Genomic DNA, 14,021 nt, shown 5'->3' with positions numbered 1-14,021 from the left:
ATTGTCAGGCTGATAAAATAGACAGTGATGTGTGTTCATACATCTGTCTGACTGTTGTTGCTGCACTATTATGCAACATTCAGGGGGGCTATGGAATAAAAGATTTTCTTCTAGAAGAGAGTGACTGCCTACTTCAAATACACATTTGTGTCATACCACCATTGTCACTGCCTTGTATTTCAGCCCCACTGTCTTTAATACAAGCAGAAAAAAAGTAAAAGGCCAACCAGGGGCTTCAGAATGACTCTCATCTGCCAAGGAACGGTGATGTCTGATTGGTACGTGGCACACAGTGAAAAGATTGTACTGACACTGCGCAGTAAGAGTTAAGACAGCCTATAACAGAGAAAACATTTTTAATATTGAAGCTACTGGTTGGAATAGCAATGATGCCGTTTAAGAATCCCTAGGTACAAAGCCAACAGGAACCAAAATAGACAAAGGGTCTGAAGGTTAACTGTCCACATAGTATAGAACAGGTTGCACACCCAAGACTGTTCTGACAGGAGCTTCTGCAGAGCTGTTTGGATTGAAGTACCCAAAGATACCTTTGCATAGGATTCGTGATCATCTCCCTTCTTCTGACATGATATGCGTAATCTAATTTGGTCCTGGTTTTAAAAACAGACAAAGTCAATGCTTCCCATCCAGTTCTGTCTGTGATGAGTAGCTGCCCAGGGGACAAATGCTTCCCAAGTGGGCTTATAAGTGAACCTGAACAAGAAAGTACTGTCAGAGCAGCCCCTGTGGACTGGGACCACAGTCAGGCTGATGTAAGGAACGTGGTTTGCGTATCCTGCTGGAGCTGTCCACAGATTTTATTACTCAATACTGGGAAGTAAAAGGGAATTTGGTCATAAATGTGACAGATAAAATGTTTTGGGTTTTTTTTTTTTTTGAAGATTTAGAGGCATGTAGGTCTCAAACGTAGATGCTTTACGTTTTAATCAAGGATGCCTCAGGTCTTTTCTGCTTCTAGATATTGCCTCCAGGTTGTTCCCATAGTGCTCCTAAGATAATGAAATCACACAATCATTAGGGTTGTACAAGGCCTCTAAATTCACCAAGTGCAACCATCAGCACATCCCCACTGTGCCCAGTGACCATGTCCATCAGTGCCACATCCACACTGTTCTTGAATACCTCCAAGGACAGTGATTCCAACTCCTCCCTGGGCGGCCTCTGCCACTGCAACCACTTTTCTAAGGAGAAGTTTTTCCTGACATCCAGCATGAACCTCCCCTGCTACAACTTGAGGCTATTCCTTCCCATTCTGTCACTGTTACTGAGGAGGAAAGGCCAATCCCTGCCTTTCCATAGCCTCCTTTCGGAGTGATAAAGTCTCCTCTGAGCTTCCTCTTCTCCAGACTGCTCAATCCCAGCTCCCCGTAAGTCCTGTGCTCCCATCTCCTCACAGCTTTGTTGCCCTTCTCTGGACATGCTCCAGGACCTCAGTGTGTTTCTTGTAGTGAGTAGCACAAAACTGAACACAGTACTCATCATGAGGCCTCACCATAGCTTAGTACAGAGGGGCAATCACCTCCTTGCTCCTGTTGACAGCACTATTTCTGACACAAGCCAGGATCCCATTTGGCTTCTTGGCCACCTGGACATACCCATGGCTCATGGTCAGCCAGCTGTAAAATAATACCCCCAGGTCCTTTTCCACTGTGCAGGAGGAAAATGTGCTCCAAACAATGTCAGCAAGACTGTGCACTGCAACATATGAAGCAGGTTTGTTGTCAGCTACAGAGAGGTACTTAAGATGTATTGGACTTCAAGCATAAAACTAAAAACATGTGCTGCTGATCTCATATCCTCATTTGTGTACATGTGTTGTAGAAAATGGGAATTGTATTAAAAATACTACAGAGTCAAGGGATTGGTTTGATTGTACTTTTATTTGGATTTTTATCTGCCCTGTCCCAAAAGCACAGTAAGGGGTGTTGATCCAGTCAGTAGGAATGTGGTACCTCAACTAAGCGCCATGCTGAAGTCTAGACATATGTACATGAAATAGGGGAGAAAGAGGAAATGAAAGAGTTGTGATGAGGAAAGAAAAGTGAGACTTTCGTTCCCTTAGTGCAGATCACTCACAATGGACCCCTGAACTGAAGCAGTGGGAGAAACTCAATAATTTCTGTCCACTACTCTGATTCTTGGTGCAATTCCTATTGAAGACCTAATTGAGAAGACAGACAGGCACTCTATAAATCTCCGCCTCTCTGCCTTAGAGAGACCACAATCTCATCTGACATTTTCAATCCCCTTCTCATTCTGCCTTGGATTCTTGCTTTCCCAGAGGGTCCTTCCCTTCTCCCCTTCCTATTGGGGCTAGAAGCTGAAGGATGATGTAAGAGGAGGGGAACATACGGGACAGTTCCAAACTGGAAATGGAATACAAACATAAATGAAAAAAAGCAGTGACTCAAGTTATGTATCTGTTATTAGTGGTTGGATAAATAATCCAGCTGTCCCAAACACACAAAGGATTATAAACACCCAGAGAAACACTCTGTCAATCACCATAGCGACATATTTCCAATCATCTTCCACCTGTAAGAGAAAAAAGAAGGACAGATTATGTGTAATGTAACACATCACTGTGAGTTAACACTTAATAGTAAAAAATGTCCCTTGCGCTTTTGAACAAGGAAGAACACACATCCAGGCGGGAATGTTGCTTGTGGTGTTTACAGCTGTTGCAGTTTTGAAGTGGCTTAAGAGGGGTCTGATAACAGTATTTATAACTTCTGGCTGAGAACATGAAACATCCTCCTAATCTTCTACTGAATTCATTTATTCATTTATTTTTCCTGAGTTTTCCAGTTGTCTAGCAAACTATGTCTGTGTCGGACAATAGAAAATAGAATGAGACCATGTGATGGGTGTAGATTGAGGTGATGTGGCAGCAGGCTGAGTCACCACAGCTGCACGTGGCCGGATCCTGCCAAAGGATCTGGTCTGGCTGCCCACATACAAGTCAGCCTACTGCTCCGGCATGACTGGCCACACTGCCAGCCCAGTTAAACTCACTGCCTCCAGTGAAACGGACAGCTGAGAACATGAACGTTAGAAAAGCAAACACCCAGACTGAGCAAAGCAGTGCCACGTGCTGAACATTTAAGTTTCAGAGATATGCCCTAGAACCACTGTCACTGAAGTCACTGTCCTTTAAACCATGCCTGTGTGTGATGACCGCTGCATCAAAGAGTACTCACTCACATAAAACCAGTAAGTGACAGAGAGTTCCCTGCTTGAGTTAAGAGTTCTCTCCACCTCCACTTGTTTTCCTCCAAAAGGTGACTGCTGTAGTTCTTCTGAAAGGACATACAGCATGAACTCCAGCTACAGTGGAGCTTCCACAATTTTCCAAAGTTCTTCCACAGTCTTCAGCGATATTCAGGATCTCTCTGGTTGCTCTACCTGTGCAACCTAATGTAGACAACCTGCTCTAGCAGGGGTTTGGACTGGATGATCTCCAGAGATTCCTTTCAACCCTAACGAATTTGTCATTTTTAAAGGGCTTCTATTCATGTGGGACACGTCCATAACAGCATGCACATAGCTCTGTACGTCTGAACAAAGCAGAAAGCCTCCAGAATCATTTCCTTGGTGCTTGTTGGAGAATAAAACACGTTATTTCCCCAGAGAAATTATTTTTTCTCACATGAAAAGTCCTGTTTCCAATCCTTGGTGCACTGTGAAAGGTGAGATACAAAACTGCTGATGCACATGCCAGACTAAGAATGCAATTGCATGTGGCAGAAGTGGTTTGCAAAATGTGAATCAGCACAGTGAAAGACTTATCATGAAAGACTGAAAATGAAAGACTTATCATGTGCTGCATAATTGAAGTGGCACATTATTTGAACTGCTTCACACAAATTCTCCTCTTATTTGGAACATATTACAGGAAATAAGCTGAATACAGTACAAGAGTATATTTTTTCCTGCTGTGGCACTGAAAACAGGGCTGGAATGCTGGGGTGAAGCAAAGCATTAGGGGCATAGTTACTAAGCACTGCTCAGTTCAATCCCTGCCTTATTCTGTACTACTGGACTCCTGTCCCATTCTTTGGTCTCATCCTATGAATTCAGCCACCAGGATTTAACTGTGGCCAGTTATTCAAAGTTACCTACTTTGTTTCCAGATGAATTTTCTGCAGAGCATAAAAAAGAGAGGGAGGAAAGGGGGTGTGAATTTTTTGGGTTGCATTGAAAATGCATAAATTGGTGCTGATTTCAACCAAATATTTGGATAGAAAGAATACCTCTCAATAATTATGTTGCAAAATATTAGATTTTTGGGGGGATAGAAATACAGTTGCATATTGTTTTGAAATGGAACCTGTCTTTTCACAGCATCTAAAAGGCATCAACATTTCAAGTTAGAGCAAAAGTAAATGTTTCATTAAGATGAAAATTCATTAAAGAACCTTCTTGAAGTGTCAAAGGGTTTTAATTCCTTATGAGGCCTTGGCAAGTGTTTATGTGAGATAATCTTTATTAGAGCTGCTTTCAGTTCTGTGTTTACACCCAAGGAATTGGCTCTGGCACTCTTAAGATTCCAATGTGCATCATTTTATGTGGCAGCAATGCCAGCTAGGATGGAAGATTTATAGCCTCACATGATCTAATCTGTAAGTTCAAATGACAATTATTTTTTTTTTAATAATAAAAATAGGCTTTTTTTTTTTTTTTTTAAGTGTGTGATCTTATTCATCTGTTGTCTGTTTTTATTTATCTGCCTCCCCCAAACTCAAGATTTTTATTTGAAGATTGGAAATATTGTCTCGCTGAAGGCACAGTGAGTCAAACCACTGCAAAAATATAACAAATTGTCAGAAAACACCACACTGAAAAACAATACCGGCAACAGAAAGGGAATATCTTTACCACATTTGTCAGTGGCTGAGAAGAGTTCCTTTCCAGAACACCAGCTGTATAGCAGGATTTTTGTTCCTTTACTAACACAGAGGAGCACCCTGCTTGGTAAACAGAGCTTTTGTTACAGTGATAGCACTGCTCACCAGGGCTGAGCAGCTCAGGAGCACTGGAAGAACAGACCCTCCTGAGGAATTAAAGAAGTAGGGTTATAAGACTTTCAAAATCTCCACCTAGACTATCCCCTGTACCATGGCAGTGGCTCCTATTCCCCACATGGAATGGTCATTTTCATGACTGTTATAAAACCATCTTACCGCCCAGATTATCCACCAGGGATAGAGGAGGAACAGGTGAGGTCACTGTTCTTGTTCCATCCCCAGTGCATGATTTGGCCTCTCTCAGCTTGAAGGAAACTTAGACCAGTTCACAGGACTTAAAAGTTTCTTCTTTAGACATACCAGTTCCAGTGCCCTTGAGCTGCCACCCTACATCACAACCATTTGCCTTGCTCACTATTCTCCCATGGAATGCTGCAAGTGTGACCTTGTGCCCAGCTTGGTGGCTACCTCCCTTACCTCTTTGGTTTCATTTTGAGACTTCATGTTCTCGGCGATGAACTGAACATTGCTGATGACATCTTTCACTTCTGGGGAGTATTCTGTGTGCTCTGCCATCCATCTCAGTGACTGATGACTCAGTCGACTTCTTTTGGTTGAGGTGAGTTCAGCTGCTTTATCACAGTGACAACACCAGTGCTCCTTGTGTAACTTGTTATCTTTGTGTTTGCTGTGCTTTGATTTGCCTGATGTTTTGACCGATCCTTTCTTGGTCTTTTTGGAGACATTTTTTTTCTCCTGATCTTGAGGCCGCTGCATCAACAGAACACTGGGGAGCAGGCTAAGAAAAACAGTTTTTACCCATTTGGGCATTGTGTGTGTTGTTGGAGTTCTGTAATGTATGTTTAGGACAAACACAGTGATGACAATGGAGAGAGTCACAAATATCATAGTGAAGAGCAAATATTCACCCACGAGGGGTATTACTAAAGAGGTAGATGGAATTGTTTCTGTGATCACTAGTAAAAATACAGTCAAAGAAAGCAGCACAGAGATGCAGAGAGTCACCTTCTCGCCACAGTCAGATGGCAGATAAAAAACTAGCACAGTCAGGAACGAGATGAAAAGGCAGGGAATAATCAGATTTATGGTGTAGAACATCGGCAACCTTCGAATATAAAATGAATATGTTATATCTGTATAGATCTCTTCACAGCAGTTATATTTGATGTCATGCTTGTAGCCAGAAGCATCAACTATTTCCCACTCGCTATTTTCCCAAAATTCTTTCATATCTACTTTGGAGCCAATGATCAGAAGATCTATTTTGGCTTTGTCATAAGTCCACGAGCCAAATTTCAATGAACAGTTCTGATGATCGAAAGGGAAAAAGGTGATATCCATGGGACAGGAGCTTTTAAATATAGCTGGTGGGGTCCAGGTGATCATTCCATCGTAGCGAAGAAGGGCTTTGGTCTTTCCTTCAACTTGAAAATCTCCCACAGCACTAGAAAGACAAATGAGACAAAGAAAAAAAATTCCATGAAAGGAAAATAATGTATTTTATGGATACAACAAGATGATACTTTTCAGGCAAAACAGAAAAATGTTCACCATACTTATTGTATAGGACAATATCTGGTTTCCAAATCTTATCTGCTGGTACCCGAACAAATTCAATTCCATCATATTCTCTGGGATCCCATCGCAATTTGTAGTCATTCCAAATCTAAAAGAAGAATGGATAAGAAGTATAAACACTGTGTTATCAGCAAGTATCTGCCTCATAGATCTTCTTCATGAATGATGTTACAATAGAGAATAGAAGAGAATCATGACTAGAAGGGGACAGTGATCTGAAAGACATCAGAATCACAATCTGGAGAAACATAGGACATAAGTGAGCACTGCTCACATGGGCTTGCCATCTCTTGCTCTGTGAGGAGCTATGAAAACAACAGCTGTTAGCTGCTGACACACTGAGATCTCTCCTCTGGCTTGCTACCTCAGTGCATAGCAGGGCTACTCTACACTGCAAGCAGGAAACATGGTCCTTGCTGCTGCCCTTATTGGAGAGGGTCCTGAAAGCTAAAGGAGACTAATGTCAAAGGAGACAAATATCCTAAAGGGAAAGGAGGTGCCTATGCATAATCTCAGGTTGGTGGGGCTGGGAAACACTACTGACTTTACAGGGCAGTGAATTATGAGCTCAGGAGCAGCTAGGGATACCTTTCATTGCTCTCCAGTGACTTATCACTGGGCTATGGTCCAAGTTCTCACGGCCTGCTCTGAAGATCCTGGTCTAAAGTACCATAGCTTCTCAAGAGAACTTTGTGTGGAACACAAACAGGGTCTGGAGGAAGCTGTTTTGGTGAAAGATATCTTGTTTCTCTCAGCAGTTAAGATTTTACAGGGATCTTTGCTTTATATATTTGCTAAAACCATCAGGTGAAGTGGAGGCATGTTCTTTTTGCTAAGAAATCCTTTCATTGAAATCCTCAGTGTGGAGATGACTTAGGATCACAGAGTTGCATATTTAATCACTCTTAAAGGATACATTCAACTAAATTTACTAGGGATAAACCAGTGATAATGAAAACTCAGAACACAGGACAGATGGGATATAAAACTTATTGGAAAAAAAATAATAATGAAGAAATTACTTATTCAAGTTTTGTTAATGTTGTGTCTTCTTATTTGTACCTCTAAAACTATATTGCAAAACAAGCAGTTGTTTTATAGTCCTAACATTCCATCATATTAATGCAAAGTATATGAGAAATGCAATGCAGTCACTTACATGTCTTAGCCATAGATTGGTTTCCATAATCTGATTGACTTCATCCTAAAATGAAACACAGACATGCACATCGTCGCTCATAAATCATTTATAGATGTGCTGAGATGGCCACAGTCTTATTCTGATTAAAAATAGAAACCAGAATTCCACATTAACTGACACCAGCTATTTTCTGCCTGTGGTCAGTGGCACTTGGGTGGGTAATAAAGATAACTGGGCAGAGCTGAGCTATCTTCAGGGTGGGGGCTATAACTTGTATACAAATGCAGATCTACCAAAAAAAAAGTTAAAGCTCTGCTGAAAAATGATGCCCCATATGTGTATGGAAGAGGGCTTCAATGGATTGCTAGAGGCCTGAGTGTATGGAGGACAACAAACTTACCGCTGCTCTGATCAGTGTCAGAGGAATAAAGTTCTGCTGGTGTCTATGTGTTTTGTTTGGTTCAGTTTTTAGAATGCCCTGTTTACATAGTAGAGTACTGGACAAAATTCAAGGAAAATGATATCTGCAGTGTAGATCTTGCATTTCCAAGCAAAGTTATGTAGCAGATGATCCAAACTTGCGCTAAGTTAAATCACTGCTGCAATGAAAACTTATATTTAGAGTTACTTACTGCTGTTGTCAACCAGAAATGAATCATGAAGGTGCTGCAAAAAGCACAAAAATAAAAGATGGGATCCTGTTCTAAGTTTTACAGCCTAAAACTGTTTGGAAAGATTCAGGTTACAAGCATATATGAATGCAGCCTAAAATTTCCAATGAAAATATCTGCAAGAATATTGTTTTGTGTAGTTCTTAATATGTAAACACGTGATGTCAAAAATGTTAAGGTACTTATAGACCAAAGGATACAGAAAATGCATAGAATGTTTATCATTGAGTACAGAGGACAAAGCACCAAGGTAGTTTTGAAAGCCTTGTTGGGCTCTCGTCTAATGGATAAGGTATCTAGGCCCTTCTGAAACCCATGACACTTGAGAATTAGGCTGCATGTTACACAGCGCAAATACAATCCCATGTCCCTGGGGTAGGCAAGCCCTGTGCCTGTGAACATTTGGTACTGCTGCTCCAGATGCCAGGCGCTGCTGCCTAAAGCAGAGGGATTTGACATGATAGAGATAGCCAATGGATCTGTAGAGTCTGAAATGCTTGTATGAGGAGCTGAAGTGACCTGGCTGACAGAATGGCAAATGTCTCATTGTGTGCACATAGGCAGAGAACATCAGCTGTGAGGGTTGTATGTGCAGGCATCACAAGCACGTCTGCTGTTGGAACACTGTGTGTGTTTTACAATCATGCCCAAATCTCAACAGTCTTCTGTAGTCAGTCTTACCACATTTGTAAGCTGGGTAATAGCCAATTCAAAATGCACCGTGACAGGATCAGATACGTTTTCCACTGGCCTGATGAACTGGTTGTAGTGGGAGAAGAGTTTGTGAAATAGCCGTTCCTCTGACTCACAGGCTGTGGTGTCTGCATGGGTAAAGACAAATAACAAGTACTTCAGCGGTAAGGAAGAAGGAAAGAAGATGCTAGATAACATGCTGCTCCAGTGTTTACTTCTGGATCCTGTGCCTGACCCTGTGTATCCAGACACAGAAGCTTATTTCTACTCTGAGGGATGTCCATTTGATATGTTTTATGAGGAAAAAAAATAGAGGCTTTGTAAAAGAGAACAGCTCTTTGGGAACAAGCACAACTGACAGAGCTGGAACTCCCATTTAGTATGGGACAGATTAAGCAGCTTGGCAGGCAGGCCCTGAATTGCCTCACTGCAGACGCAGTAAGAGTGCTCTGAATCTCTTACATACACCCAAGTCTGATACAATAATTTTCCTAGTGCTTGAAACAAAAGACTTTGGTTTTAAAAGGAAAGATTAAATCACCTGGTTTCTGGCCTGTGATCACACAGATGTCCTACAGGAAGTTGCTTACTCTAAACAACACTATTTTCATGCTTGGGCCACTTTCCTTGGTTTCGAACCTTCTATATTAACAAAGCATGCTCAGATTATCGTGGTTTAAAATGAAACCTTGGTTATTTCTGGTTTCATTTGTGAGCTAATATGCCAGTAGAATTTTCATGACTTGACATCTTGTGCCATCCTTTTTACAGCTCCTAGAGAAGAGACACAAATGTCTGCAGAGTTTGGATGTTTGAATGCTGTGTTTTGGGCTGCTTAAAAAGGAAACTGCAGTTTTCTTTTCAGATTTCCTTATCGCCACGCATCAGGCTGTGAGTAGAAGTCCCCTGCTGTGAGAACACGGGTTTCCTGCCACAGTCTCACATCTAAAGCCAATGAATCTAGAATCATGTTTGGTCTGAATTTTTCCTACTGGCTTAGTATCAGACTTAAAGTAACAGAAGCAGGCAAATACTCAGGCCTCTCATTTTTATACTCCAGTTGCAGATGCTCGTCCTTTTGGTGTTGCTTTAAGACTGTTCCTTTGTGCTCTGCTAATATAAATGCTGTAACTCACAAATGTCCTAGTCCTGCAGGCATTCAAAAAAGGCATAGTGAATTAAAAGCAGGGATCCTGCTGAGATTCAGTGGGATGCATGGAAATCACTGCACCAGAAAAAAAATCACAAACAGCAGTGAATGAAATGCACTGAGTTCACACTTTTGGAGGTGTGAGCGCAGAATGTGCACACCTCCAGTGTGCATTATTAAAGCACTGGGAAAATTCAAGCAAGAAGCAAAATTGTGAGAGCTTCTCTATCATCACCATTCTTTGCTAGGAACAATTCCTCAATTAGTGCTCAGAATAAAATGAAGAATTTTGCCTGTGAAAACTAACATTGCTGTAGCTCTCTCAAAATACTGTTGAAGTATTACAAGTTTCAAGTAGACAATAGAAGCTTTAAATTGAATTCACTCCATAGAAACAGAAAAAGAGGCTAGGAAATACTTCACAAGACTAACACCAAAGATAGCCTACCTGTAATTAAGGATGTGAGCATGAATACCCACGCACCAAAAGCAGGGAGACACCAACATAGCCGCCTCTTGGGATGCATTGCCAGAAACAGAACAGACCTTCCTTTTGAGAAGAGAGGTTTGAGGAAAGACAGGAACTGAAAGCAAGAAAACACTGAAGCCCCTTGGCATGTAAGAGGTGCAAAGATGGACTTCAATTTTGCATTTGCAGCAAGCTCTGCATTCTGCTAAGCAGAGCAAAGCTTGGCAGAGTTTCTTCCACAGTCACCAGGAGAGAAGAGCTTATGCTGTGCAGAGAGATGGGAGTATAGCAGTAGCATCCTATCAGGTGACATTCACATTTCCAGGCACCCGCACCCTTGCCTCTGGGGGATGTGTGAGAGTGCAGGAGAAGGAGGAAAGGCGAGAGGCAGGGTGGCTGTGGATGTGGAGAGGGGGAGGAATCCTCCTGGCTCTCCACGTGCTGAGTAAAGCATGCTTACTCAAAAGCATCGGTTTTAACTATTGGTGAGCTTGGTCCTCACCAGATTGAGCCTGTCAAAATTTTCAGGGAGGAAAGAACTTCAGTTTTCTCATCAAGGACTGGTTCTGCAGCAGGGGGAATGGAAGCACATACCTACCAGAAAAGACATCTGAGACCTGAAATAGGAAGAGCATCATGTGCTGGAATTGCTTAACAGTATTCCAGGAAAATAAATACAAAGGCAAATAGCTTTATTGTGGGCATTTTACAGGAACAACAAAGTCTGCTGAATTCTCTCCTGACAGACAAGCTAGTTCACAACATCAATTTTCCTATGATTTTTGTTTGTCTGTGAGCATGTGCTCAGTCAGAGAATATCCTTTATGTGCGCTAAGTACAGCATGAACACATCTGAGCAAAGGGATAAGTGCTTAGACCAAAACAGAGCTGCTGCTGATTTCCCATCATTACTTTGTTGTATAAATGTGGGAAGAAAAGAAAAGCCATGAAAGGAAAAAAAGGTGCCTTTCTTGCTGCACAACACAGAGACAATGCTGCAGCTTGGGAGGTGAAATCAAAATACCTTCTATCCCAGCTGCTAAAATATGACTAGAAGAGAATAGGACTGCATGGAAGAAAGAGAGTTAAGAATGAATTTAGAACTGATATTGGAAGTGAACAAAGTTGTCCATGGCAAATTTTGAGGGATGAAAAGGTAGTCTTGGACATTACTAGCAGAAAACCTACTCCAGAGCTTACTGGATCCAGCTTGGTGCTGCTGCTGCTGGAGATAAGTTTGAGCTGAGCTTTCCCTCAGGAGAAAACTGACAGGGTAAGGAGAATCACAGCATGAGAACATTTTGGTGCTGGGAACTAGCCTGACCTCTCAAAAGCAGCAGCGAACTAAACGTGGTTTTAAGTTAAGGAGGGGCTGTGAGGCATGGCAATGAAGCATCTCCAAGCTAAAGATAGATGTGAATTCTTCTGTGAAGTAGTTAAAGATGAAAGTAAGAGTTTCAGCATAAAGATTTTGTCCTGCACATTTTTATTTTTTTCCAGCACTCTCAGAGAAAATAAGAAGTGGAAATGTCAGGAAACTGTTTTGCTCTGTGTCTGATTTTTCCAACCTGCAATGTTTTTTAGAGTGACACTAACAGCATGGGTCTAAAACCTTGCCATTTCTTCATATTATCCAGGGAAGCTCATGTTTCCTTCTTGAATTTATGCTGCCTATGGTACACTGTAGTTCACAGAATTATGCAACCATGATGCATCAGAGAACACCTGCTACTGCCTGGAATGCTTTATGGCATGCACACTCCAGTTCAAGTACAGTGCTTATAGAAGAAGAACAGTAACAATAGTTAAAGTCAATGTGATAACAAATTGACTCCAAATTCAATTATTTGGGTATTTCCAAAACTTTTTGTTCTTCTGAGCAACAGACTGGCCAAGGAATTGGTTGTGAGAAGTAAACACATCTACAGACATCTATCTGGGTTAAATGGGCATCCATGGCTTGTCTGGGCAGTCTGTGCCAGGCCTTGCCAACCTCTGAGTAAAGAATTTCCTCCTGGCATCTAACCTCAATTTCCATATATACATATATATGTATGTATTGCTACATATATATATATATATGTATGTATTGCTCTGTATTGCTAGTATCTGATATTGTTCTCTTTCCTTCTGTGCCCCCTCTCATTAATGTTTTGTTCTCTGAAGCCCACTTTACCTTCCATAGTGCCCCACCACTAAAACGTACAGCCCCTGAGCACAAGGTTATGTTTACTTCCATAGATGCCCAAGTAACCTCTCTCATGTTTAAACTGAGACAAGAACTCAGCTCTCAGTATATTATGCTGTGCATGCACACAACTGTCACCTCTATCCTTGTAAAACTGGGCATACTTCTCCAAGTGATTCACTGGAAATCCAGCTGGAGGAACTCACCTGCCATCCTCCAGATTCCCCAGAGATCCAGTATAACCACTTACAGCTGAGGCAGTGATAACAGCAACACTTTATTACTTTAATTCTTCCTCTATGGAATGAAGGAACGGCTCTTCTGAGGGTGCTGAAGGACTAAGTATTGTATTAGTATACTGCACAGACCTGCTTCATTATAGCCTCATCAAGTCAGGAGGCTGCTATTGATCTGTGTCAGTACCATACTGAGTGTAGCTAGGATCCCATGTTTTGTTTGACTCTTGCACTCAGCACTCAGCACAAATGACTGGTGATCTCGCATTGTAAAGCAGTTTTCAGAAGAATATTAGGAATACAGTTTTGCTATATCTCTGGCAGATGTTTAACCATCACAGAAGCACTTCCAGGTCACCACCCTTTGTTCAAATGTGAGCACAGCATAGTTTGAAAGGTCTCACATGGAGCAGTGCATTCAAAGAGATGGTTTTCCTTCATTACCTGCAGCAAAGCCATGCGCAAACTCTGGGCTGCGCATCTGTCCTGTTCTGAGACCTTAAATGCCATCAGTGTTTTCTCCTTTATCCATTAGTCACTGGCTGGAGGCTTTTAGTGAACAGGAGATGTGGAGCATGAATGTGGATGGAACTCAGGGGACCATTGCATGAAGATGCGGTGCCCCGTGCTCTAAGATGATTTACATGGAGGCATTTTTGGGAGAGAAGCTTTAATTGAGGAGTGGGAAAAGGTTGTAAAGCTTGCATCAACCAAAGCTTTAGCAAAAACTGAGCACAGAATCTCTTCAGTTCAGTAGTATGCTTTGTGGTACAGCCCCTTCTTCCTTGTCCATCTGTTTCAGAGAAATAAAACCAAGACAATCTGATAGTGAGGCAGTCATTACATGCTGAATGACAGAGTACATTAAGGAGGATGCCCACTGATG

The 14,021-nt window shown here is 41.8% G+C and overlaps 1 protein-coding gene across 1 annotated transcript; it reads right to left on the bottom strand.

Moving 5' to 3' along the window:
* Positions 1 to 1,884: 1,884 nt before the first annotated feature.
* Positions 1,885 to 11,124, bottom strand: CHRNA6 (cholinergic receptor nicotinic alpha 6 subunit). Its single transcript, XM_015849586.3, has 6 exons — positions 10,691 to 11,124; positions 9,081 to 9,220; positions 7,747 to 7,791; positions 6,566 to 6,675; positions 5,466 to 6,453; positions 1,885 to 2,556 (listed from the first exon to the last, which is right to left on the bottom strand). The coding sequence occupies exons 1-6, from the start codon at positions 10,767 to 10,769 to the stop codon at positions 2,434 to 2,436; spliced, it is 1,485 nt and encodes a 494-aa protein (XP_015705072.1). The 5' UTR covers positions 10,770 to 11,124; the 3' UTR covers positions 1,885 to 2,433.
* Positions 11,125 to 14,021: the final 2,897 nt, after the last annotated feature.

This window comes from Coturnix japonica, chromosome Z, assembly GCF_054131305.1.
Source record: "Coturnix japonica strain WE chromosome Z, WE-NBRP24, whole genome shotgun sequence".
NCBI lineage: Eukaryota > Metazoa > Chordata > Aves > Galliformes > Phasianidae > Coturnix > Coturnix japonica.
The sequence above is the reverse complement of the archived record's forward strand: the minus strand, read 5'-3'. Positions and strand labels throughout refer to the sequence as shown.

Coding starts and splice junctions, on each gene's coding strand:
- CHRNA6 (XM_015849586.3), bottom strand. CDS start 10,769: ATGCATCCCAAGAGGCGGCTATGTTGGTGTCTCCCTGCTTTTGGTGCG. Junction 6,676..7,746: donor CCAATCTATGGCTAAGACAT/GTAAGTGACTGC, acceptor TTCTTCTTTTAG/ATTTGGAATGACTACAAATT. Junction 6,454..6,565: donor GATATTGTCCTATACAATAA/GTATGGTGAACA, acceptor TTGTCTTTCTAG/TGCTGTGGGAGATTTTCAAG.